This window comes from Eriocheir sinensis, chromosome 19, assembly GCF_024679095.1.
Source record: "Eriocheir sinensis breed Jianghai 21 chromosome 19, ASM2467909v1, whole genome shotgun sequence".
NCBI lineage: Eukaryota > Metazoa > Arthropoda > Malacostraca > Decapoda > Varunidae > Eriocheir > Eriocheir sinensis.
The window spans coordinates 5,189,131-5,211,430 of NC_066527.1; the positions used below are offsets into that span (position 1 = coordinate 5,189,131).

The 22,300-nt window shown below is 45.1% G+C and overlaps 1 protein-coding gene and 1 long non-coding RNA gene across 15 annotated transcripts in view; both read right to left on the reverse strand.

The window, feature by feature from the left end:
- The window catches only part of LOC127000592 (mitogen-activated protein kinase kinase kinase 11-like), a 151,018-nt gene that overhangs the window by 101,117 nt on the left and 27,601 nt on the right, over positions 1 to 22,300 (reverse strand). For all 14 annotated transcript variants that reach the window (XR_007754326.1, XR_007754328.1, XR_007754327.1 and 11 more), the window contains exon 3: positions 14,061 to 14,231. Coding sequence is in view for 11 of the 14 variants with exons in the window: in XM_050864486.1 (XP_050720443.1) it covers positions 14,061 to 14,231 (171 nt within the window). In the remaining 3 variants the exon portion in view is untranslated. The remainder of the gene's footprint in view (positions 1 to 14,060; positions 14,232 to 22,300) is intronic.
- LOC127000595 (uncharacterized) lies at positions 12,375 to 13,916 on the reverse strand. The gene is made up of 3 exons (XR_007754331.1): positions 13,806 to 13,916; positions 13,235 to 13,462; positions 12,375 to 13,094 (listed from the first exon to the last, which is right to left on the reverse strand). It is a non-coding gene; the product is annotated as an uncharacterized LOC127000595 (long non-coding RNA).

Genomic DNA, 22,300 nt, shown 5'->3' on the forward strand with positions numbered 1-22,300 from the left:
TAAGATTAGGTAAAGTAAGCTAAGGCAAGGTTAGGTAAGATTAGGTAAGGTAGAGTAAGGTAAGGTAAAACTAGATAAGATAAAATAAGATTAGGTAAAGTTAGGTAAGGGAAGGTTAGGTAAGGTAAGGTAAGGTTAGGTAAGGTAGAGTAAGGGAAGGTAAAACTAGATAAGATAAAGTAAGATTAGGTAAGGGAAGGTAAGGTAAGGTTAGGTAAGGTAAGGTTAGGTAAGGTAGAGTAAGGGAAGGTAAAACTAGATAAGATAAAGTAAGATTAAGTAAGGGAAGGTAAGGTACAGGAGTGGTGGAGGTGGTGGTGGTGGTGGTGGTGGAGGTGGTGGTGAGTGAGAGCGTCGCCAGGTAAAAGAGACTCATTAAGGTAAGTGGGGATCGTACGTCCAGGCAGGTGAGGTGAGAGGCAAAGGGAGGAAGGGAGGGAAGAGGAGGGGAAACATGGAAACATGGAAACATGGACTAGCAGGCAGCAGAAAGCCTGTTGGCTCATTACTAGGCTGCCTGCGTTCAGTGATTTAATCAATCCGTTTGCCACAGGAGTGGCTTGCAGGGAAGGATTAAAGCACTTGTGTACCTACTCTTGGGAACGTTCAGTTCACTCCTGTTGCAGCAAAGTGGCGATCAATGCGTTTCTTGAAGGAGTTGATGGTCTCTGCGCTAACCACTTCTGCAGGAAGGCTGTTCCAGTGGCGAACAACTCTATTCGAGAAATAACTCCTGCCGATGTCGGTATTGCATCGCTTTGCTTGAATTGTTTTTCCGTTGTTTCTTGTTCTCAGGTTAGTTTGTAGCGTGAAGAGTTTGGAGTGATCAACGTTGCTGAGCTTGTTCAGGTACTTAAAGACTTGTATCATGTCTCCCCGCAGTCGTCTCTTTTCCAACGTGAAGAGGTTGAGTCGCTCGAGTCGTTCTTCATAGGGTTTCGTCCTCAGTGATGGTATCATCTTCGTGGCGCGGCGCTGTACTCTCTCAAGTAATTCAATGTCTTTCCTGTAATTAGGAGACCAGAATTGCACGGCGTATTCCAGGTGGGGCCTTACCAGCGAATTATACAAGGATAACATAACTCCCGGCGTCTTGTATTCGAAGTTCCTCGATATGAACCCAAGCATTGTATTGGCTTTCTTACAGGCGGACTTGCAGTGTTTTGTTTGTTTCAAGTCACTGCTGATGGTGACCCCGAGGTCTCTTTCCTCTTGCACAACATGTAGTGGTTCGCCACCCATGTGGTATATGTGGTTGCTGTTTCTGGATCCGATATGCATTACTTTACATTTGGTAGTGTTGAAGGACATCTGCCATTTTTCTGACCACCGAGTGATCTGGTCCAGGTCTCTCTGGATAATTTCGCAGTCTGCCGTCGTGAGGGCCTTGTGACCGGGAGCCACTCGGAGGCCTGTCCGTTGAGTACAACTCGTTGTTTTCTTTCAGTGAGCCAGTCTTTGATCCACGCTGTCAGATCGTCGCCTAATCCCGCCGACTTCAGTTTCTTGAGGAGTCTTTCATGTGGCACTTTGTCAAAGGCTTTCTGAAAGTCTAGATATATAACATCACTGGGGATATGATTATCCCAGTTTTCATAGATACCTTGGAAGAAGTCCAATAAATTGGTTAAGCATGAGCGTTTGTTCCTGAAACCGTGCTGAGCATCGGAAATGATGTTGTTGTCTTCAAGGAACCTAACGAGTTTGTCTCTGATGATCTTCTCGAGGATTTTACCCGCCACTGAGGTCAGGCTGATTGGTCTGTAGTTTAGGGCCACACTTTTGTCTCCCTTTTTGTAGATCGGTGTTACGTTCGCTTGTTTCCAGTCTTTCGGGACTTTGTTTTGTTGTAGTGACAGATTGTAGATGGCGGTGAGTGGCTTGAGGATTTGCTGCTTGAGTTCCTTGAGCAGCCTGGGTGACAAGTCGTCGGGTCCGGTAGACTTGTTTGTCTCGAGTTTGTCTAGGTACTTTTTCACATCCCGTTCGTCGATTGTACCAATTTCTAGGGGAGTGATTCCCATCGGTGGGGAAGGGCTCGGGTACGGACTGGGTATTCTCGACCGTGAACACAGACGCGAAGTTCCTGTTTAGGATTTCGACCATTTGTCTACTGTCCTGTGTTAGTACGTCACTTTCATCTTTAGGGGACCGATATTGCTTTTTGTCTTCTTTTGGTTCTTATGTACGTGAAGAACTTTTTCGGTTGGACTTGGCTTCGCGTGCAATTTGCTTTTCATAGTCACGTTTACTCTGGCGAATGAGTGTTCTGCAAGCTCTGAGGCTTTGATGGTACTGCTCGCGTGCCTCGTCAGTGCTGTTTTCCTTTAGCAAGTTGTATTTTCTCTTCTTCAAATTAATCGCCCGTCGAACTTGGGTAGTCATCCATGGTGTGCTTGTGGCATTATTTGTTCTCCTTGTCTTCATGGGAACAGTCGTTCTCTCTACCTCCAGGAGTTTGTTCTAAAGCCGTTCCACGCGCCGTCCACCGGAGTGAGGTTCACGGGTTCCCAAGTTGTCTGGGTTAGCAGCTCACGAGCGAAGTTAAAATTGGCTTTTTTGTAGTCTGGAATCTTGGACATGTTTTCGGTGAGTTCATGGTCTGTTCTGATTTTTAGGCGAATTAGGTGATGGTCGCAACCATCCAGTTTTCGCCGACTTGACATTCACGTGTGAGATCTGAATCACTCACGAGTACTAGGTCTAATAAGTTATTTTCCTCGTCGGTTGGGTAACAATCTGAGTAAGAAAATTTTCCTCTAACATTTCGAGCAATCTGTTACCCTCCTGATCTCCAATCATCGTGGTCCAGTCAATGTTGGAACAGTTAAAGTCCCTGATTATGACTGACTGTTTGTTTTGTGTTATGGTGTGAATTTCGTACAGCGCTTCGTCGTCCGCTGCTTGTTGCTTTGGAGGTCTGTAAACGGTTCCAATCGTTATTTTGTTGTGCTTGCTAGTCTCCAGTTCAACATATACAGTGTCATATTTCTCTGAGTCTTCTTTGGTTATTTCCACGGCAGGGTATTTGTTCTTGACGTAACAGATAACACCTCCTCCTTTCTTGTGAAGTCTGTTTTGTAGAAGCTCTCGTATCCCGGAATTGAGAATTCGGTCATTAGGTGGTCAGAGGTGGCCCACGTTTCGGTGATGGCAATCACGTCCGGACTTTCTACGTCAACATAGGCAAGTAACTCAAACGTTTGGGTATTAAGCTCCGCGCGTTGGTGTATAGGACAGAAATGTCCTTCTTGACTTCAACGCTTCGCGGCACAGTAGTCTGGTGTCTGCTTGTGTTCACTGTTGGGGCCTTGGTGTGTAATGAGCGGTCCCTACTGGTTGGTTGTTTACGATACTTTGGTGCCCCTCCCGCGCTCGGAGTTTTTTGAGTACAAAAGTACCTCCTCGTTCAGCAACCTACCAAGCCGTGCTGAGCCAATCGCATTGAGGTGAAGACCGTCAGGACGGAAAAGGTCGGGGATATCATAGAAATGATCCCACTGACTTGCGAACGAAACTTCCTCGTTCTGGCAGAGGTGCTTCAATCTGTTGTTGATGTTCGACGCCTTTCTGTGGAAGCCTGTGAAGGCGTTGATTCTCGGAAGAATCCCGGAGACAATGATGTGGCTTGACTTTTCCTTGAAGCGGCGGATTACTCGTCGGTAGTCAGCTATAATTTCCTCCGTGGACATTGTTTGAACGTTGTTCGTGCCAGCGTGCAAAACAAAGAGTGTGTCCTGCTCCGTGCGGTCTGAGACGAGGTCTACCGCTTCTTTTATATCTTGTAGTTTTGCACCAGGAATACAGTAGCGTCTTCTGTTCTTGATACTTCGTCCACAGAACTCAGTCAGTTGTTCTCTAATGCTGTCACCCACCAGTTTTATGTTAACCTTGGTGTTGATTCTTGATCCGTTGAAGTGTGATCCGTCTTCACAGGAGACGGCTGGGAGGATGGTCTTCCGTCTACGCCTGCAAGCTAGGGGGGAGGAGGAGGAGGAGGAGGAGGAGGAGGAGGAGGAGGAAGAAGGAGGTGAAGAGAAGGAAGAAGAAGAAGGAGAAGAAGCAGGAGAAGAAGAAGAAGAAGATGATGATGATGATGAGGAGGAGGAGGAGGAGGAGGATGAGGATGAGGAGGAAGAGGAGGAAGAGGAGGGGGAAGGGGGGGAGGAGGAGGAGGAGGAGGAGGAGGAGGAGGAGGAGGAGGAGGAGGAAGAATGAGAGGAAAAAGAAGATGAAGAAGGCGTAGAAGAAGCAGAGGAGGAGGAGGAGGGAGTGGAGGAGGAGGACGAGGGGGACGAGGAGATGGATGAGCGGGCAGCGGAGGTGGAAGCAGAAGAAGAAGAAGAAGAAGAAGAAGAAGAAGAAGGAGAAGAAGAAGCAGAGGAGGAAGAGGAGGAGGAGAGGGAAGAGGAGGAGGAGGAGGAGGAGGGGGAGGGGGAGGGGGACGATGAGGAGGGGGGGGGAGGAGGAGGAGGAGGACGTGGGGGACGAGAAGGAGATGGATGGGCACGCAGTGGAAGCGGTAACACAAGAAGAAGAAGAAGAAGAAGAAGAAGAAGAAGAAGAAGAAGAAGAAGAAGAAGAAGAAGAAGAAGAAGAAGAAGAAGACCTCACCCAGGGGCCATGGCTCTCGTCCGGACCGCTGGTACGGTGGAGGAGAGGGAGGAGGGAGATGAAGAAGGGGTGGAGGCAGCCGGAGTAAGAGAAGAAGAGGAAGGCAAAGAAGAAGAAGAAGAAGAGGAAGAAGAAGAAGAAGAAGAGGAAGAAGCAGCGGGGGTGAGCTGGTAGAGGGGGACGTTGGTTCAACGCTTTAAGGCACTCGGTTAAACCCCTCTCTAAATCTGAGATCTTCTTTTCCATTTGACAGTGTCTACATGACTCCGCCCCCTTATCAAAATATTGTGGGGCGAAGCGTCCTTTGCACCCGGGGCATTTGCGTAGTGATGAAGCCATATCTTTGATTGTTATCGTTTGTTATGTTTTGTTACCTTTAACTTCAGAGAGAATGAGTGGCAGTAGGTCAGAGGGAACGATTAACTCCTCCTGTCTGGCTCGGGCAGGTGTTCTCTTTAGACTTCCTCTAGGGGATTCACGCGGCCGGGTAGGGGAGGAAAAACAAAGGGTCTCCAGGGAATTTCGCCTCCGCGCGGCTGGGTATACGCGGCGGGAATGTACGGACCGAAACAATGAAAGAAAATCAGCCTGAAAACAAGGACCTCCTAGTACACTTCTTAGAAAATAATATGTAAATTATGTGTAGTAAGGTTAAGAAGGAGCTTAATACAGTTAGGAAGGAGTTGTATGTGCACCACAGTGTTGTGAGGAGGTGTAGGGGAGGTGTAGGGTGTGGGCAGAAGGGATGAGCAAGTGTGCTAAAGAGAATGTGTTTAAGTAAAGTGAATATAACACTTAGCACTTAGCAGAGCAGGTCAGCGAAGCAGCAAAGCAGCAGCAGCAGCAATAGGAGAGCCTCAGGATATGCTGGAGAGCACAAAAGGAAAGCACAACTGCCGAGACAGCGAGCGTAGTTGACACGTGTGACCCCGAAGCAGGTCGCGGTCAACTGAGGGGGACGGGAGGAAAGGTGATGGGAAGGGGCAGGAAGAAGAGGAGAGGAAAGGGGAGAAGATAGGGGGGATATGGAGGGGAGAGGGAGAAGGAAGGGGAAGCGGGGGAAAGTGAAGACTGGAAAGGAGAGGAGAGGATGGGAGAAAGGGAAGGGAAGGGCAAGGAAGGGAGGGAGGGAAGGAAGGAAGGGAGAAGGAAGGGGAAGTGAGGGAAAGGGAAGGAAAAAAAACGAAAGTGAAGGGTGGGAGGGAAAGGAGAGGAAGGGAGAAAGGGGAAGAAAGGGGCAAGGAAGGGAGGGAAGGGAGAAGGGAGGGGAAGTGGGGAAAAGGAAGAAAAAAAGAGGGAGGAGGGAGTGGGATGGAAAGTGAAGGCTGGGAGAGGAGAATAAGGGAGAAAGGGGGAGGGAGGGGCAAGGAAGGGAGAGAAGGGGAAAAAAGGGGAAAAATAGGGGGGAAAAGGGAAAAAAGGGGAAAAAAGGGAAAAAAGGGGAAAAAAGGGAAAGGGAAGGGGAAAAAAGGAGGAAAAGGGGAAAAAGGGAAAGGGAAGGGGGAAAAAAGGGGAAAAAGGGAGATAAGGGGAAAAAAGGAAAGGGAAGGGGAAAAAAAGGGAAAGGGAAGGGGAAAAAAGGGGAAAAGGGGAAAAAAGGAAAGGAAGGAGAAAAGGGGAAAAGGGAAAAAGGAAAGGAAGGGGAAAAAGGGAAAGGGAAAAGAGAAATAAGGGGAAAAAGGAAAGGGAAGGGGATAAGGGGAAAGGGGAAAAAGGAAAGGAAGGGGAAAAGGGGGAAAAAAAGGAAAAGGAAGGGGGAAAAAGGGGGAAACGGGGAAAAAAAGGAAAGGGAAGGGGGAAAAAGGGGGAAAGGGGGAAAAAAGGGAAAAGGAAGGGGGGATAAGGGGGAAAGGGGGAAAAAAGGAAAGGGAAGGGGGAAAAAGGGGGAAATGGGGAAAAAAGGGAAAAGGAAGGGGGGATAAGGGGGAAAGGGGGAAAAAAGGGAAAGGGAAGGGAGAAAAAGGGAAGGGAAAAAAAGGGGAAGGGAAGGGAGGGGTAAGGAAGGAAGGAAGGGAGGGAAGGGAGAAGGGAGGGGGAGGGGGCATGTGTCGTGAGTCAGGCTAAGCGGCCATAACTTTGTACAGGCTAATTAGGGGCGCGGGTAGCCATTAAGACAGCCGGTGCGCGCGTTAATTACTGAGCCATAAACAGGAGGACCAGGAGGAGGAGGAAGGCTGGAACTTTCCTAACCTAACCTAACATTACCTAACCATGTCTACCCTAACATTACCCAACTATGACTACCCTAACTTTTACCTAACCTTACCTTACCTAACCAAGCCTACCCTAACATTACCCAACTATGACTACCCTAACTTTAACCTAACCTTACCTTACCTAACCATGCCTATCCTAACATTACCTAACCAAGCCTACCCTAACATTACCTAACTATGACTACCCTAACTTTTACCTAACCTTACCTAACCTAACCAAGCCTACCCTAACATTACCCAACTATGACTACCCTAACTTTTACCTAACCTTACCTTACCTAACCATGCCTATCCTAACATTACCTAACCATGCCTATCCTAACATTACCCAACTATGACTACCCTAACTTTTACCTAACCTTACCTTACATAACCTAACCAAGCCTATCCTAACATTACCTAACTATGACTACCCTAACTTTTACCTAACCTTACCTTACCTAACCTAACCAAGCCTATCCTAACATTACCCAACTATGACTACCCTAACTTTTACCTAACCTTACCTTACCTAACCATGCCTATCCTAACATTACCTAACCATGCCTACCTTAACTGTTACCTAACCTAACCTAACATTACCTAACCCTGCCTACCCTAACCTAACACTACCTCCCCCTGCCTATCCTAACTCCTAATATGTCCTGCCCTACCCTACATATATAATCACCTAACCTAGCTCACCTAACCTTAACAATTCCTTACCCTAATCATGTTTACTCTAACCTAACCTAACCAAACCTAACAAGAGTACAGTTGGGGGCATACGCTATAGCTGCGCGTGGCGGCGGTGCTCATCTCCGTCCCGTTGGCCCTTTGAGACTGTGGTGGGGGAGAACCCTTAACCCGACACAGGGCCAGCGTGACATCCGGGTTATCACAGTTTACCTTCCCCAGGTGTCCCCAGGTACACATTTATCGACCAGCCCGAGAGGAAGGTTGGAAAGTTTCGTTTAGTCGGCGCAACATCTGTGGTCATATGCCGGAGAGAGAGACAGGAGGGGAAGGATTTATAGAAAGGAACAGATCCCAGGAGACGGAACACAACCCCCGATTAATACCTGGCACCCATTCACTGCTGGGTGGACAGGGGTGTAAGGTATCGGAAAAGCCGCCAAAATTTTTCCACTCCGCCCGGGAATCGAACCCGGGCTCTCTCGGTTGTGAGCCGTGTGTGCTAACCACTGCACCACGAAGCCCCTCGCCCGAGAGGAAGGATGAACAGCCGGGTGGACTGCATGCCGACTGCCCAGCCCAGAATTCGAACCCAGCCCCGCACATTCGTAGTCAGGAACACTAACCATTGCGCCGCTGGAGCGTATATCAATCCCATACTCTTCAACCCTTACCCTCAACCTAAACTAGCCTGACCTGACCTGACCTAAACTAGCCAGACCTGACCTGACCTAAACTAGCCTGACCTGACCTAACCTAAACTAGCCTGACCTGACGTAACCTAAACTAGCCTGACCTGAAATAACCTAAACTAGCCTGACCTGACCTAACCTAAACTAGCCTGACCTGCCCTAACCTAAACTAGCCTGACCTGACCTAACCTAAACTAGCCTGACCTGACCTAACCTAAACTAGCCTGACCTGACCTAACCTAAACTAGCCTGACCTGACCTAACCTAAACTAGCCTGACCTGACCTAACCTAAACTACACTACCCTAGTCTACCCTTAATACCCTAACCTAGCATATCCTATCCCATCCTGCCATTGCCTTACCTATATCCTATGCTTAACTAAATTAACGAAACCTACCATATCCACCCCTAACATAACTTACCCTAGAGTATCTTTAGCTAAACTCAGCCTACCAAAGCCTGCCCTATCCAACCCTGTCCCTCTCTTCCCTACCCTGACCTATTCTAAACTTAACTCTGCCTAACAAAGCCTGTCCTATCCTATCCTGCCCCTCTCTTCCCTACCCCAACCTAATTTACCCTAACCTATCCCAAACTTAACCCTGCCTAACAAAGCCTGCCCTATCCTACCCTATCCCTCCCTACGCATACCTAACTTACCCTAGCTCAACCCTACCTTACCTAACCCTTACCCTCCCATACCTTGCCCTACCCTACCTTACCCTATCCTAACTTAACCAAGCACTGGGAGAATTAATGACCCATGGAACCATTAAAACAAGTATTAGACACGTTAATTACACGAGAGAGAGAGAGAGAGAGAGAGAGAGAGAGAGAGAGAGAGAGAGAGAGAGAGAGAGAGAGAGAGAGAGAGAATACAAAGACTAATTAAAGAAGAAGAATGGAGGTATTGGAGGAAAGTTCAAGTAAGAGGAGACCATTAGGGCAAGAGGAGATGCAGACACGACCAAACCAAAGAGGAAAGAGGAAGAGGAGACAGAGAGAGGAAGAGGAAGAAGAGGAAATGAAACAGACAAAAGAAAGAGGAGGAAGAGGAGGATGCAAAGAAGAGGAAAACATTAGACGCAACCAAAGCATACAAGAGGAAAGAGGAAGAGGAAAGAGGAAGAATATTAAAACAAAAAAAAGGAAATCATACAGACTAAAGGAAGAGGAAGATGAGATAAAGGGAATGCAAAGAGGAAGAGGAAAACAATGATCGATCCAAACAAGGGAGTAAGAGGAAAGAGGAAGAGGAGGAGGAAAACTGTAGAGAGCTAAAAGTGGACAGGGAACAAGAGGAAAAGAAACAAACTATAGGAAGAGGAGGAGGAAGAGGAGGAGGGGGAATATAGAGGAAAAAGATGAAAAATGATAAAGAGGAGGAGGAAGACAAAAAAGAAGAGAGGAAGAAGGAAAAAATGAAGATAAGAAAGAGGAAGAAGAGGAAGAGAAACAGACTATAGGAAGAGGAGGAGGAAGAGGAGGAGGGGGAATACAGAGGAAAAAAATGAAAAATGATAGAGAAGAGGAGGAGGAGGAGGAGGAGGAGGACAAAAAAAGAAGAAAGAGGAAGAAGAGAGAATATAGAAAGAGGAATAGGAGGAACGATAAAAAAGGAATAGAGAAGAGGAAGAAAAACACAGAAAGAGAAGGAAGAGGAAGACAGTAAAGGAAAAACGGGGGGATAGGAAAACAGAATAAAGAAAAATGAGAAATGAAAACGGAAAGAAAAACAAAGAAAAAGGGAAATAAAGAAGGAAAAAATGAAGAAGGGAAATAAAGAAGAGGAAAAAAGGAAAGAAATAAGAGGAAAAAAAGGAAAAATGGAAATAAAGAAGAGGAAAAAAGGAAAGAAATAAGAGGAAAAAAAGGAAAAATGGAAATAAAGAAGAGGAAAAAAGGAAAAAAGGAAATAAAGGAGGAAAAAATGAAAAAGGGAAATAGAGGAAAAAAGGAAAAAGGGAAATAAAGAAGAGGGAAAAAAGGAAACAGGGAAATAAAGAAGAGGAAAAAATGAAAAAGGAAAATAAAGAAGAGAACAAGAAAGAAGGGGAAATAAAGGAGAGGAAAAAAGGAAAATGGGAAATAAAGGAAATGAAAAAAAAACGATGCCAATAATCTTAAAAACGTGATAAAAACAATAAAGATAAAAAATAAGAAAAAGGAAAAAGAGAAAAAAAGAGAGGAAGAAAATTAAAGAAACAAAAGAAAGATCAGAAAAGTTAAAATGAAGCAATTAGTGAAAGTGCAGGAGAGAGAGAGAGAGAGAGAGAGAGAGAGAGAGAGAGAGAGAGAGAGCAGAAAGAACAAAAGTATGGCAATCTCAATCTCTCTCTCTCTCTCTCCCCAACACTTACTTTCACTACTTTTCATTTGTATCTTCTTTAATCTTCCTCCTCCTCCTCCTCCTCCTCCTCCTCCCCATTATCTACTATCAAAACAGCCTACCCATTATTTACCTTCCAGCCACCCTTCATCTCCCTACCTTACCCTTACCTTCCCCTTTCCATTAATTATTTACCTACAAACACCTGTCCTTACCTTACCTTACCTTACCTTTGACCTTACCTTACCTTCTTCTCCTTCCCTCTCTACCTTTTTTTACACCCATTATGTTTTCCCTTTCCTTCCCTTCCCTTTATCTCTTTATCTTCTTCCCTTCCTTTACCTTACCTCACTTTCCTCTCCTTTTTCTACCTTCTCTACCTCTGTTTTATATTTCTCTCCCTTCCCTTAATCTCCCTTTCTTCCCTACCCTTACCTAACCTTACCTTACCTTACCTTACCTTTCCTTACCTTACCTAACCTTACCTCACCTCACCTTACCTTCTTCTCCTTCCCTCTCTACCTTTTTTCTACACCCATTATGTTTTCCCTTTCCTTCCCTTCCCTTAATCTCCCTTCCTTTACCTTACCTTACTTTCCTCTCCTTTTTCAACCTTCTCTACCTCCATTTTATATTTCTCTCCCTTCCCTTAATCTCCCTTCCTTTACCTTACCTTACTTTCCTCTCCATTTTCAACCTTCTCTACCTCCATTTTATATTTCTCTCCCTTCCCTTAATCTCCCTTCCTTTACCTTACCTTACTTTCCTCTCCTTTTTCAACCTCCTCTACCTCCATTTTATATTTCTCTCCCTTCCCTTAATCTCCCTTTCTTACCTAACGTTACCTTATCATACCTTACCTCACCTTACCTTTCACCCTTGACCTTTGACCTTACCTTCTTCTTCCCTCTCTACCTTTTCTACACCCATTATGCTTTCCCTTCCCTTCCCTTCCCTTTCCTTTATCTCCCTTCCTTTTACTCCTTACCTTCTTCCCTTCCTTTACCTTACCTTACATTCCTCTTCTTTTTCTACCTTTTCTACCTCCATTTTATATTTCTCTCCCTTACCTTAATCACCCTATTTCTTTACCTTTTCTCCCTTCCCTATCCCTACTTCATTTTCTCTTCCCTTCCCTTTCTCTCCATTCCTCCCCTCTTGCCCTACCTTCTTCTTCCCTACATTTATCATAGTTTACCTTACCTTACTTTCCTCTCCCCTTCCTATATCTTCCTTTTCCCTCCCTTCCCTTCACCTCCCTTCTTTCCTTAACCTTGCCTTACTCTCCTCTCCTCTTCCTCTATCTCCCTTTTCCTTCCCTTCCCTTCCCTTTACCTTGCCTTACTTTCCTCTCCCCTTCCTCCCTTTCCTCCCACTATCTTCCCTTTTCTTCCCTTTCTCTCTCTCCCTTCTTCTCCTTACCTTATCTTACCTTTCTCTCACTTATTCTCTCCCTATGCATCACTTTACCTTCCCTTCCCTTACCCATCTCTCCCCTCCTCCCTCCATTTACCTTACTCTTCCTTTCTCTTCCCTTAATTTTATCTCCCTTCCCACCTTGCCTTCTCCTCACCTCTCCCTTCCTTTCCCTTCTCTCATCATCCCCTCCCTTCCTCCCTCCTCCTGTCTTTACCCTTCCCTTCCCTTCCCTTCCCCATTCCCCCTTCCCTTAATCTGAGTGGGTAATTCCCCTTCATTTCCCATCCCTCTTGTAACCTTCCCTTCTTTCCCCTTCCTTCTCTCCTTCCCTTCCCTTGCCTTCCCCTCCTATCCTCCTCCTCCTTTTTCCATTAGTCTCTCATTTCCTCCCTCCCTGCCTCCTCTTTTCCTCCATTCCTATCTCCTCCTTCCTCCTTCATCTCCTATCTTCTCCTTCCCTCTTCTTCTTTTCCTTCTTTCCTTTCTCTCTTTACCTCCTCTTCCTCCCCTTTCATCACGGTATTTCCTTCTATCTCCTTTCTGCCGGGGCGTTACAGGAGGGAGAGGTGGGGGAGGGGGAGGGGGGGAGCCATCTACTTTTCCATCATTACTCGTTCTATACATGTACTATCTTCCTCCCCCGTCTGAAGTACTCCTTATTTTACCTCCCTCCTACCCGACCTAGCTTTCTCTCACCTTAATTTTCCTCTCCCTTTCCTCCTTGCCTTCCCCTCCCTTCCTTTCCCCTTCCCTCATGTTCCCTTAAAACCTTACTTATTTTCATTTTAGACTCACTCACTCCCTTCCTTCACTCTCTAACTCACTAACACTTTTCCTTTACCTTCTACGCTTGTTTTCACCCTCAGAACTGTTCCCTAATCCTACTTACATCTTTCTGACTCACTTACAGGTCTTCTGGTGTCTGTTCTTCCTATGTATTCCTATGTATTCCTTCATGTTGTCATTCACTAACTCACTAACACTTTTCCTTTACCTTCTTAGCTTGTTTTCACCCTCAGAACTGTTCCCTAATCCTACTTACACCTTTCTGACTCACTAACAGGTCTTCTGGTGTCTGTTCTTCCTATGTATTCCTATGTATTCCTTCATCTTGTCACTCACTAACTCACTAACACTTTTCCTTTACCTTCTTAGCTTCACTCTCAGAACTGTTCCCTAATCCTACTTACACCTTTCTGACTCACTAACAGGTCTTCTGGTGTCTGTTCTTCCTATGTATTCCTATGTATTCCTTCACCTTCTCACTCACTAACACTTATCCTTTACCTTCTTAGCGTCACCCTCAGAACTGTTCCCTAATCCTACTTACATCTTTCTGGCTCACTAATACCCTTCCTTCATCTTTTCAGCTTATTATACACACTTAGAGGTCTAGATTATCTGATTGACCCACTTACAGACTGACACGAAGGAGAGTAAATGATAAAGAGGCGGGAAGAGGTCTTATGCAATCCTCTTCCATCCATTTCTAACGCCCTAACACTCTTCCTTCACCTTCTAAGTTCTTTTCCAGTTTTTCCTTTCCCCTGTTTTCCTCCTCCCCTACCTCCATTTCTTTTTTCTAACACATTTTCTTCATGTTATCAGGTCTTGTCTACTTTCTTTCCCCGTCCTCCTCCCTATCTACTTCCATCCATTTCTAACGCCCTAACACTCTTCCTTCACCTTCTAAGTTCATTTCCAGCTTTTCCTTTCCCCTCTTTTCCTCCTCCCCTACCTCCATTTTTTTTTCTAACACATTTTCTTCACGTTATCAGGTCTTGTCTACACTTTCTTTCCCCTTCCTCCTCCCTCTCTACTTCCATCCATTTCTAACGCCCTAACACTCTTCCTTCACCTTCTAAGTTCTTTTCCAGTTCTTCCTTTCCCCTCTTTTCCTCCTCCCCTACTTCCATTTCTTTTTTCAAACACACTCTTCTCTACTTTCTTTCCCCGTCCTCCTCCTACTACTCCTACTCCTCCTCTTCGGTGCTACCGGGTTAACTTATTATAGCTCTAGGGCAAAAATAAATGAGAACAAAAAGAAATCTGTTCTTCCTCAGCTTCCTCTAACTCTCTAACTCTCCTTCACCCTCTCAGCTTCGTTCCTCACCTTCCCGCTTATCTTCCCGGTCCACCAGCCCTCGTCGCCCGAGATCTTCACGTCCCGGCTGAGCACCTCGATGATCTCCCCGTGGCGGAGGCTGAGCTCGTCGTCACCCTGCGCCTCGTAGTCGTAGAGGATCGTGCACAGGCCGGGCTGCTGCTGGCCACTCCCCGCCGCCTGTAGGAGAGAGAGAAGCGATGGTTAGGTTGGACGGAGGGAGGGTCAGGTTGGGAGATGGTGTGCGATAGTTTAAAGGCTGTGGGAGGGAGGGAACAGATGGTTAGGACAGACGGAGGGAGGGTCAGGTTAGGAGATGGTGTGATAGTTTAAAGGCTGTGGGAGGGAGGGAACAGATGGTTAGGACAGACAGAGGGAGGGTCAGGCTGGGAGATGGTGTGAGATAGTTCAATGGCTGTGGGAGGGAGGGAACAGATGGTTAAGACAGACAGAGGGAGGGTCAGGTTGGGAGATAGTGTGCGATAGTTTAAAGGCTGTGGGAGGGAGGGAACAGATGGTTAGGACAGACAGAGGGAGGGTCAGGCTGGGAGATAGTGTGCGATAGTTTAAAGGCTGTGGGAGGGAGGGAACAGATGGTTAGGACAGACAGAGGGAGGGTCAGGCTGGGAGATGGTATGCGATAGTTCAAAGGCTGTGGGAGGGAGGGAACAGATGGTTAGGACAGACAGAGGGAGGGTCAGGCTGGGAGATGGTGTGCGATAGTTCAAAGGTTGTGGGAGAGGAAGGCGATGGTTAGGGACAGAGATGGTAGGTTAGTAAGGACAGAGGGTCAAGTCTGATATGCTGTGCGCTAGTCCGAAGCCGAAACAAGTACATGAACACCACTTTTGAATGTTAGAGATCAAAATACATAAACAAAGGGCACTGAGAACGGAGAACGGCGACAAAACAAAAACCGTAGCAGGATGAAGTACACTAACAACAGGGAGGAAGAGGATCCGGTTGGGAAATGAACTTAGAAAACACGAAAACATCCCTGACAGAAAGTTGGAGTAAAAGTGATGAAAGCATATAACCACTGAACACAGAAAGACAATAGAAAAGACAGATACAGAGATAGAGACATAGATAGAAATAGCCAGAGGACCAGATGGAGAGGTTAAGTTAGGACACAAAACAAAACATCCCTGACAGAAAGTTGCAATATAAGTGATGAAAGCATATAACCACTGAACACTGAGAAAGACAATAGAAAAGACAGCCAGATACAGAAATAGAGACATAGATACAGATAGCCAGAGGACCAGATGGAGAGGTTAAGTTAGGACACAAAACAAAACATCCCTGACAGAAAGTTGGAATATAAGAGATGAAAGCATATAACCATTGAACACAGAAAGACAATAGAAAAGACAGCCAGATACAGAGATAGAGACATAGATAGAAATAGCCAGAGGACCAGATTGAGAGGTTAAGTTAGGACACAAAACAAAACATCCCTGACAGAGAGTTGGAATATAAGAGATGAAAGCGTATAACCACTGAACACAGAAAGACAATAGAAAAGACAACCAGAAACAGAGATAGAGACATAGATACAGATAGCCAGAGGACCAGATGGAGAGGTTAAGTTAGGACACAAAACAAAACATCCCTGACAGAAAGTTGGAATATAAGAGATGAAAGCGTATAACCACTGAACACAGAAAGACAATAGAAAAGACAACCAGAAACAGAAATAGAGACATAGATACAGATAGCCAGAGGACCAGATGGAGAGGTTAAGTTAGGACACAAAACAAAACATCCCTGACAGAAAGTTGCAATATACGAGATGAAAGCATATAACCATTGAACACAGAAAGACAATAGAAAAGACAACCAGAAACAGAGATAGAGACATAGATACAGATAGCCAGAGGACCAGATGGAGAGGTTAAGTTAGGACACAAAACAAAACATCCCTGACAGAAAGTTGGAATATAAGAGATGAAAGCGTATAACCACTGAACACAGAGAAAGACAATAGAAAAGACAGATACAGAGATAGAGACATAGATACAGATAGCCAGAGGACCAGCTGGAGAGGTTAAGTTAGGACACAAAACAAAACATCCCTGACAGAAAGTTGGAATATAAGTGATGAAAGCGTATAACCATTGAACACAGAAAGACAATAGAAAAGACAGCCAGATACAGAAATAGAGAAATAGATACAGATAGCCAGAGGACCAGATGGAGAGGTTAAGTTAGGACACAAAACAAAACATCCCTGACAGAAAGTTGCAATATAAGAGATGAAAGCATATAACCACTGAACACAGAAAGACAATAGAAAAGACAGCCAGATACAGAAATAGAGACATAGATAGAAATAGACAGAGGACCAGATGGAGAGGTTAAGTTAGGACACAAAACAAAACATCCCTGACAGAAAGTTGGAATATAAGAGATGAAAGCATATAACCACTGAACACTGAGAAAGACAATAGAAAAAGCCAGATACAGAGATAGAGACATAGATAGAAATAGACAGAGGACCAGATGGAGAGGTTAAGTTAGGACACAAAACAAAACATCCCTGACAGAAAGTTGCAATATAGGTCATTAAAATATATAACCGATGAACACTGAGAAAGACGATATTAAAAACGACAGTCAGGGCAAGATGGAGTACACTAACACCAGAGAGAGAGGTGGAGTTAGAGCATTTATGGAGCAGGATGGAGTGCACTAACACCAGAGAGAGAGGTGGAGTTCGAGCATTTGTGAGAGCAGGATGGAGTACACTAACACCAGAGAGAGAGGTGGAGAGGTGGAGTTAGAGCATTTGTGGAGGAGGAGGAGGAGTACACTAACACCAGAGAGAGAGGTGGAGAGGTGGAGTTAGACCATTTGTGGAGCAGGATGGAGTACACTAACACCAGAGAGAGAGAGGTGGAGAGGTGGAGTTAGAGCATTTGTGGAGCAGGATGGAGTACACTAACACCAGAGAGAGAGAGGTGGAGAGGTGGAGTTAGAGCATTTGTGGAGCAGGATGGAGTACACTAACACCAGACAGAGAGAGGTGGAGAGGTGGAGTTAGAGCATTTGTGGAGCAGGATGGAGTACACTAACACCAGACAGAGAGAGAGGTGGAGAGGTGGAGTTAGAGCATTTGTGGAGCAGGATGGAGTACACTAACACCAGAGAGAGAGAGGTGGAGAGGTGGAGTTAGAGCATTTGTGGAGCAGGATGGAGGACACTAACACCAGAGAGAGAGGTGGAGAGGTGGAGTTAGAGCATTTGTGAGAGCAGGATGGAGTACACTAACACCAGAAAGAGAGGTGGAGAGGTGGAGTTAGAGCATTTGTGGAGCAGGATGGAGTACACTAACACCAGAGAGAGGTGGAGAGGTGGAGTTAGAGCATTTGTGGAGCAGGATGGAGTACACTAACACCAGAGAGAGAGGTGGAGAGATGGAGTTAGACCATTTGTGGAGCAGGGTGGAGTACACTAACACCAGAGAGAGAGGTGGAGAGGTGGAGTTAGAGCATTTGTGGAGCAGGATGGAGCACACTAACACCAGAGAGAGAGGTGGAGAGGTGGAGTTAGAGCATTTGTGAGAGCAGGATGGAGTACACTAACACCAGAGAGAGAGGTGGAGAGGTGGAGTTAGAGCATTTGTGGAGCAGGGTGGAGTACACTAACACCAGACAGATGGAGGTGGATGACATTAGATGACATTTGAAGAGGATTTAGTTCTGCTGTAGACTAATGATGATGATGGTAAACAAGAGTGATAGAAATAAACAATAAAAATCAATGCCAATGTTTTTTTTTTGTTGTTGTTGTTGTTGTTGACGTAATGTGTTAATGTTATGTTAATGTGATCAGTTCATCAGGTAACCCCATTTACAGGTGAGGGAGGGAGGGAGGAGGAGGAGGAGGAGGAGGAGGAGGAGGAGGACGAGGAGGAGGAGGTGAACTATTGACAAAACACTGCCATTTCCACTAGTCTCTCCTTTCTCCTCCTCCTCCTCCTCCTCCTCCTCCTCTCTCTTCTCCTCTCCTCCTCCTCCTTCCTATAACAGTGGTGAAAAAGGTCAGAATTTAGAATATTTAAAACCATCTCCCTTTTCTCTCCTCCTCCCCCTCCCCCTCCTCCTCCTCCTCCTCCTCCTTCCATAGACTTCAACAACTGAAAATAATGCAGATGTGACCTATCTCTTTCTTCCTCCCCCCTCCCCCCCTCTCCTCTTCTTCCCTTCCTCCTCCCTCCTCTTCCTCCTCTCCCTTATCTTCCCCTTCCTCTCACCTCCCCTAATCTTGATCTAGCCATTATGACCTATTCAAAACCCTCTTCTTCCCTTCATCTCCCCTTCCCCTCTTCTTCCTCTCTCTTCACCTACCTGTTCCTCCCTTCCCTTCCCTTTCCTTTCACTCCCTTCCCCTTTTCTTTCTCTTCCCTTACTCTACAATACCCTTTCTTCCCTTCCTTTCCCCTTTCCTCTCTCTATTTCTTCCCCTACTCTTTCTTCCTCTTCTTCATTTACATTCTCTCCCCTCCCCTTCCTTTCCCTTCTCTTCTCTTCCCTTCTCTTCTCTTCTCTTCCCTTCCTCTCTCTATTTCTTCCCCTACTTTTTCTTCATTTACCTTCTCTTCCCTCCCCTTCCTTGCCCTTCTCTTCCCTTCCCTTCCCTTCCCTTCTCTCCATCAAATCTTCAATGATATCCTACTCTTTTTTTAACCCTCCTCCTCCTCCTCCTCCTCCTCCTTCTCCTCCTCCTCCTGATCGTCATAAGCCACAACAGCAATACAATAATAAAAAAAATGTAGATAATAAAAGCAATAGAAGAAAGGAGGAGGAGGAGGAGGAGGAGGAGGAAATATTTATCTATGCCCTTATCTCTATTTTTTTCTCTCCTATCAAACAACTTTCAAGATACAAACAAATAAGCAAATATACAATCTCTCTCTCTCTCTCTCTCTCTCTCTCTCTCTCTCTCTCTCTCTCTCTCTCTCTCTCTCTCTCTCTCTCTCTCTCTCAAGTTTAGCTAAAGTCATCACCCTTTCATTCTTCCTCCTCCTCCTCCTCCTCCTCCTCCTCCTCCTCCTCCTCCTCCTCCCTCCAGTCCTCTCCATATGCCTCAATCGCCCCATTGTTCTCCTCCTCCTCCTCCTCCTCTTCATATCTCTCCTCTCCCTCGCACCTGCTTTCACACAACACCGATTTTGTTTAATATTCATGATTCTCTCTCTCTCTCTCTCTCTCTCAATAACAACAATAATAATATGGCTTTTTTAACACGCGTATACGGTATGAATACATTAGGAGGTCATACATGCCATTTTTTTTCTTTATTTATTTTTTTATTTTTTTTAGTGAAGGAGGCAACTCAAGGGACATTCAAGACAACAAACAAACAAACAAGGTACAAAAATGCCCACTAAAACAAACAAACAAACAAACAAACAAGGTACAAAAATGCCCACTAAAACAAACAAACAAACAAACAAGGTACAAAAATGCCCACTAAAACAAACAAACAAACAAACAAACAAGGTACAAAAATGCCCACTAAAACAAACAAACAAGGTACAAAAATGCCCACTAAAACAAACAAACAAACAAACAAGGTACAAAAATGCCCACTAAAACAAACAAGTAACAAAAATGACCACTAAAACAAGCAAACAAACAAACAAGGAACAAAAATGCCCACTAAAACAAACAAACAAGGTACAAAAATGCCCACTAAAACAAACAAACAAACAAACAAACAACAAGGTACAAAAATGCCCACTAAGATAATACTTGTAGTTCGGGGTGGAAAAAAAATTAAAGGAAACAGTATATTGTTACCAGATAAAAATTAAGGGTCACAAAAAATATACAGGAGACAGTACAGTGTTACCAGATAAAAATTAAGGGTCACAATCTCAAAACATTTCCCAAGCACACATATTTGGCAAGGCTTTCATAGGAGAAGTTTGAGGCATTTTCAGGGGTAGCTTCATGACCCTGTTGGTAGTGTGACCCTTCTTCCGTATCGAGAACCTAAACAACACTCGTGAGGGGAAGAGGATGAAAGGGTAGGTGAAGAGAGAGATGGAGAAAAGGGGAAACAGAAGGGAAGGGAAGGGAAGGGAAGAGAAGAGAAGGGAAGGGAAGAGAAGGGAAAGGAAGGGAAGGGAAGAAAGGGAGGTGAAGAGAGAGATGGAGGAAAGGGGAAAGGGAAGGGAAGGGAAAGGAAGGGAAGGGAAGGGAAGGGAAAGGAAGGGAGGAAAGGAAGGTGAAAAGAGAGATGAAGAAAAGGGGAAGGTGAAGGGAAGGGAAGAGAAGGGAGGAAAGGTATGAAGAGAGAGAGAGAGAGAGAGAGAGAGAGAGAGAGAGAGAGAGAGAGAGAGAGAGAGAGAGAGAGAGAGAGAGAGAGAGAGAGAGAGAGAGAGAGAGAGAGAGAGAGAGAGAGAGAGAGAGAGAGAGAGAGAGAGAGAGAGAGAGAGAGAGAGAGTATAGAATAAAATTGGAAAGAAATGAAAGGAAAAGACATAAAAATAAAAGAAAGGAAAGGGAAAAGAAAGCAAAGGAAAAGAGAAGGGAAAAAGAGAATAATGCCAGAGAGAGAGAGAGAGAGAGAGAGAGAGAGAGAGAGAGAGAGAGAGAGAGAGAGAGAGATGAAGAAAAGGTAATATGTAACTTGATAACTGTAGGAATTGTGAATGAATATATTTTTGTTTACGGATGTGCTGTATCTTTCTATCATATATCCTCCTCTCTCTCTCTCTCTCTTTTCCTTTCTTTCCTTTAGTTTGCTTTCCTTCCTTTGCTTTCCATTTTTATTTCCCTTCATTTTTCTTTCTCCCTTCGTTTCCCTTCCCTTTATACATTGGTGCATGTTATACGGTACAGTTTGGTACATGTTATACGGTACAGTTTGGTGCATGTGTTATACGGTACAGTTTGGTGCATGTTATACGGTACAGTTTGGTGCATGTTATACGGTACAGTTTGGTGCATGTTATACGGTACAGTTTGGTGCATGTTATACGGTATAGTTTGGTGCATGTGTTATACGGTATAGATTTTTTTTTTTTTTTTTTTTTTACAACAAAGGAGACAGCTCAAGGGCACAAAAAAAGGAAACAATAATAAAAAAAATAAAGCCCGCTACTCGCAGCTCCTAAAAAGAATCCAAAGAGGTGGCCGAAAGAGAGGTTATATGTTATAGCTGCGCGTGGCCTCGTTGCTCATCTCCGTCGCACTGGCCCTAACATGGAAGAAGGCAGATAAGAAGTGAGTCGAGGAAGGGGACGAGAAAAAGCTTAAGCCGGTTTTCAAGCTTTTCAACGGCTTCTTCTCTTCGCATTTCCTGTCACACGCTTACACACACACACACACACACACACACACACACACACACACACACACACACACACACACACACACACACACACACACACACACACTAATAATGCAGCTGATGTGTTCTTTTTTAACCCGTTTTTCAAGGCGTTATTATTTGGTTTTGTTGTTGTTGTTGTTGTTGTTTTTAATATCACATTTTATGACTGAGTTTGTAAAATGTCGCCTGGAAATACTGCACCTTTTACCACACACACACACACACACACACACACACACACACACACAACTCCTTCCACCCCAACCCCACTCCACAAACACACACACACACTACTCACACACACATACAAACAAAATAAGAAGTTACCCAAAAATAGAAAGAAAAGAATGACAACACACACACACACACACACACACACACACACACACACACACACACACACACACACACACACCACCCTCCACCCCAACCCCCCTCCACAAACACACATACTCACACACACATACTAACAAAAACGGAATCACACAAAAATAGAATGAAAATAATGACAACACACACACACACACACACACACACACACACACACACACACACACACACACACACACACAGCCCCCCACACATACAAACAAAAAAAAACCGGAGCCCCACCCAAAAATAGACTGAAAAGAATGACAACAAAAATTCTCTCCCTAACTTCAGCGGCGCCATTAAGCAAATATTGTGGTGTGCTGACTGATGGCGGGTGAAATTGGTATTCGGCATGAGGGAAAAGTTACGCAACTATTGAAGGGCACGTGAGGACAAACAGACAGACAGGTAGACGGATAGATAGACAGACAGGCAGACAGAAGTAAAGGGAGGTGAGGTGAGGTTAGGTTAGGTAAGGTTAGGTTAGGTTAGGTAAGGTTAGGTTAGGTTAGGTTAGGTTAGGTTAGGTT